This window comes from Mus caroli, chromosome 17 (genome assembly GCF_900094665.2).
Source record: "Mus caroli chromosome 17, CAROLI_EIJ_v1.1, whole genome shotgun sequence".
In the NCBI taxonomy this organism is placed as follows: Eukaryota; Metazoa; Chordata; class Mammalia; order Rodentia; family Muridae; genus Mus; species Mus caroli.
Window position 1 is genome coordinate 34,160,468 of NC_034586.1, and position 4,898 is coordinate 34,165,365.

The window sequence follows — 4,898 nt, forward strand, 5'->3', positions numbered from 1 at the left end:
TAGGCCATCCTCTGCTACATATATAGCTAGAGCTACAAGTTCCACCATGTGTTTTCTTTGATTGGTGGTAAAGTTCCAAGGAGCTCTGGGGGTACTGGTTAGTTCATATTGTTGTTTCTCCTATGGGGCTTCAGACCTCTTCAGCTCCATGAGTACTTTCTCTAGCTCCTTCATGGGGACCTTGTGATCCGTCCAATGGATGGTTGTGAGCATCCACTTCTGTATTTGCACCTCTCTCGGGCATAAGGATTTTTGGGCTGCAGATAAACAGCAATGACTGAGCTGTAGAAGAGAGTGACCACAATGAGGTGGGATGAGCAGGTCCCAAAAGCTTTCCTGCGCCCCTTTGCAGAGCTTATCTTCAGCACTGCCCTGGCAATGGCACCATAAGAGACAAGGATGAGGCTCAGAGGCACAACTACAATGAAGATACTAGCAACAGCCATCTGGATCTCATTATATGTGATGTCTCCACAAGAGAGTTGAATTAGAGATGGGACTTCACACACAAAGTTGTCTACCTGCCTGTGGGAACAAAAGGGCAGTTTGAGGGTGGGAGGTGTCTGAACTATGGATTGGACCAAACCTATAGCCCAAGCTATACCTGCCAACTGCTGACATAGGCAGGGGTTGATGACTGTGGCATAGTGCAGGGGCTGGCACACAGCCACATAGCGGTCAAAGGCCATTACAGTCAGGAGGATGCACTCTGTTGTACCCAGGGACATGAAGATGAAGAGCTGGACAAAGCATCCCAGGAAGCTGATGGCCTTTTCAGGGCCCCAGAGGTTGAACAGCATCTGGGGAACACAGGTTGTGGTGAAGCAAAGGTCCAAGAAGGAGCGGTTAGAGAGGAAGTACATTGGAGAGTGGAGCCTGGGATCCAGGGTGGACAGCAGGAGGATGAGTGTGTTTCCTAGGAGAGTGAGGAGGTAGGAGCACAAGACAACGAAGAAGAGAACCTTTTCCAGTTGTGGGTGTTCAGAGAAGCCCAGCAGGAAGAAGACCACAGGGGAGCTCTGGTTGACCATGATCTCCGTGTCTAGTTGGCAGGATGAGACTGTCAGACAATGTATTATTTTAATTTGTTTTGTAAAAGCACACTCTGCATACTTGTCAAAACATGTGAGGTATTTGTCTTCTCCTTCTACTCTCCAAGAGTCCTTCTTCCTTTCCCCTATTCCTTCTGGTCAAATGTTCTAGTGGCTGAGAGGAAGTCAGGAATGTCCTGGAAAATGGGTGGATTCTTCCTCTGGCACTTCTCACTTCTCACCTGGGGCAAGGAGGGTGATGAAGAACATGAATTCATTGATCAGTTAGTTTTCATTGTTTCAACCAACATTTGTTGAGCACCATGTAGAATTTGAACACTGACCCTTATGACTTTGTTCTTTATGAGTACCAGCAGTTATAAACAACTGTGTGGTTGGATCAATGACTTGATTGTAAACGTTAGTGTAGCATTGGTCTCATTTTCTAAGTGTAGACTTGGATTGTGGATGGCTCATATTTGGCCTTTGGTATACTATTTCAGGAGATTCACTCAGGGACAGGTGTCTGCCCTGTGGGTGAGATTTTCCCCGACATGAAATAATTAAATTTTCAGAGTGATCAGTTAACCTATTTTATTCTTTATCAGAAATTGTAGGAACACTCAGGGTGCTTTTGTGTAGAGCTCACTCTGTAAAAGCAGTCATTATGCTTACTAAAGTAAAAGCAAATGCCTTCTCTTCATTCAGAAAGGTCTGTCCTCAACATTTTATCTTACAAATATGGAATAAGAAAAGCTAAACAGAGGCTGGAGAGATGGCTCACAGTTTAATAGCACTGGCTGTTCTTCCACAGGTTATGAGCTCAATTCCCAGCAACCACATGGTGGCTCACAACCATCTGTAAAAGGATCTAATGCCCTCTTCTGGTGTGTCTAATGACAATGACAGTGTACCCATATATACATTAAATAAACAAATCTTTTAAAAAAGAGAAAGAAAGAAAAGCCACAGTTCCCCAAGGACATAGAATCCTAGCATCTGGCTGGCTCAGGCCGCAGGAGCTGTGAGTGAGGCTCAGCCTGGTTTCTGTAATGAGGTCATTTTTCAAAAATTAAAAAAAGAAGATGTTTAGAAATGGACAGCTGAAGAAGGTGTATTTTATTTTTCTTTTAATATAAAATAGCATTTAGTAACTTAATTTCCCCCCTCTTTTTCTTTTTGAGACAGTGCTACATTGTCAGTGGTACCGACTTCACCTTGAGTATGTATATATATATGTGTGTATACATATATATATATATGTATACACACACATATATATATATAATTTTGTTTAAATTCCTTCATATTGAAATCAAATCTTTTATTTTCAAACAAGATCAAAGTTACAATCAGATTTCAAGTTATCTACAATGAGTCCTGTACTACCATAAGTGGTATTAACCAAATTTTAGTATTTTTTATTTATTTGTACTTTGATTTTACCCCATTTCTTTAATTTGTAGTCCTGGCTGTCCTGGATCTCACTGTATAGACTAGGCTTTCCTAAAATTTAGAAATCTGCCTACCCCTGCCTCCTCAGTTGGGACTAAAGACGTGTGCCATTGATTTTTCTTTTCTTTTCTTTTCTTTTCTTTTCTTTTCTTTTCTTTTCTTTTCTTTTCTTTTCTTTTCTTTTCTTTTCTTTTCTCTTCTCTTCTCTTCTCTTCTCTTCTCTTCTCTTCTCTTCTTTTCTTTTCTTTTCTTTTCTTTCCTTCTCTCTTCTTTTCTTTTCAGTTAATAAGAGGCATTTTTATTAAAAGAAGACTGACCAGAACCAGCAAAGAGAGAATTCTATAGATAAGGACCCAACCCTTTCAAGCTAAAGGATTATATGGCAAAACCTAAAAAGTAACAATTTTGGGCAGCCAAAGCAACTCATAACTTCTCCCAGAGAAGACAAGGCTTGATTTAGTGACATGTCCAGCAGATGCCTCAGTCATGCAAGCAAGCAGGCAGTTTGTAGAAAGCAGAACTTAACCATTAGCCTGTATCATCTTGTGACCCATCATCACTTAATAGGAATAGCTGAGGCACTGAAATATTTTGCTACTTTCAGCAATTATTTAAGAGTAGCTCAACTGGTACCAGGAGGTGGTCTATCTCAGGCTACCTGATAGGGTACATTCAAGATAGAGTAATTACTTGAGGGCTTATGCAACCTAAAAACAATTTTGTTTTTACAAGCCTAGCACAATAAATGTATCCTCTAAACACAATGTTCACCATCACAAAGGCAGCCCTGCTAGCTTAGTCAGAGGTGTAAGACTAATGTGGTAGTTTCAAGGTTTTTTTTCTTGGTATAGGAACAAACCCCTCCATGGTGTAATTAGAAAGAAGAGAAAGAGGCCTGGTACAAAGAAAATGATATCTGGGAAAATAGCAATCACAAGAAATTCAAACCTTTTACAGAAAAAAAGTACATTTTTTTTCCTTTCAGTAAAACATTGGTATAGATAAATGTGCACATTTTGTTAATATTTTCAGTGCAAAAAAGGAAAGGATTTGTGTCTCAACTCTTTTTTCACATTTTTATAAAAATATCTCCATAACTTTGAGAGTAGATCAAAGAGATGCTCATTGTGTGTGGTGGTGGTGGTGGTGGTGGTGTGTGTGTGTGTGTGTGTGTGTGTGTGTGTGAAATGGACCAGAGGGTCGAGTGCTTGCTGTTTAATCATGGTGGCTGGAGTTCAGATTCCAGGACCCACAGAAAATACCCACCTCTGTAACTACAGCTACAATTGAATTCTGCCTACTGTTTTCTAAGGAGGAGTTCAGGGTTTGTGTTACTGCTAGGATTGTAACCAAAGCAGTGGTGTATCTTTCTCAATGGATCCTATTGACAATGGTGATATTTTATTTATTCTCTTTGGGATTGATCCTTTGTGACATGGTTCCAGTTTCACAAGTTTCCTCCAATATTGAAACACTGAACCATTCCACACTCCATTCGCTATGAAAAGAAGTTCATGAGGCAGGACAGCAACTCAAAAGACCTCAAAATGGTCCCTGAAACTGATCAAATTCAGTAGGTTCTTTCGCTACCAGAGAGCAATAAAGGCTGAGAGTCCCTCTCATATGAAAGGAAGCTGAGCTTCAAAGAAGACTCTCAAAAGAGCCACCCTCATACCAGCTGTCTGGCAGAAGTTTAGACCAACTGAGGTACCTGGAAAAGACATTCTCCAGCCCTTTGAGCCATCCACAGCTGTGCAGTTTCTCCAAGTTCCCAGGTTTTGTGAGCTGTCACCCATGCTGGGTAGGCTTTGATGATGCAGCTGTTTTTTAGCCATTTCTGCTCCTGTAAGTAACCCTTCACCCATATTCCTATATGTAACCCCAATAAAACGTATCAGTTCACCAAGTAGGACTTTGGTTGTATGGGCACTTTGGTCTGTCCTGGGTTCCTTATGCAGAGGAGAAACTAGTTTTGTCACACAACACTACCTACTAGGTTTTATGACTGTAAAATTCTATTTATTCTTTGTAATTAGCAAGCATATTGTGTGTGAGAAGATATTTAGAAGGGCATTTAAATTTCTAAAATTGACCATGATGAGACAGTTTCCTAAAAGACAAACGTACTAGTCAGGACCAGCTGAACTATGCTGAGAGGAATTAGATAACCCTGTGCTCTGCCGAAGAACTGAGATATGTATCAATACATTCAAACTGCCCACTGGGGAAGGGAGTGCTTTGAAACCCTGGACCAAGTTGGGGTTGGGGAGGGCTTCCACCCTCCAAAAACTTTGCTTAGTGTTCTTTCAGGTGACAACACACCCAGCAATGGAACCTTGAAGGCTGTATCTAGGGGCAACCGTCTGTGTTAAACATCATTTGTGAGGTTGCCTCTGATGTGGTAGCTGCTAG

The 4,898-nt window shown here is 41.1% G+C and overlaps 1 protein-coding gene and 1 pseudogene across 1 annotated transcript; one reads left to right on the forward strand and one right to left on the reverse strand.

The window, feature by feature from the left end:
• LOC110312230 overlaps positions 1 to 4,898 on the forward strand; it is a 65,646-nt pseudogene that overhangs the window by 54,791 nt on the left and 5,957 nt on the right.
• On the reverse strand, positions 171 to 1,031 carry LOC110283880 (olfactory receptor 2H2-like). Its single transcript, XM_021149432.1, has one exon. It carries the CDS (start codon positions 1,029 to 1,031, stop codon positions 171 to 173), a length of 861 nt encoding a protein of 286 aa, XP_021005091.1.

Coding starts and splice junctions, on each gene's coding strand:
- LOC110283880 (XM_021149432.1), bottom strand. CDS start 1,031: ATGGTCAACCAGAGCTCCCCTGTGGTCTTCTTCCTGCTGGGCTTCTCT.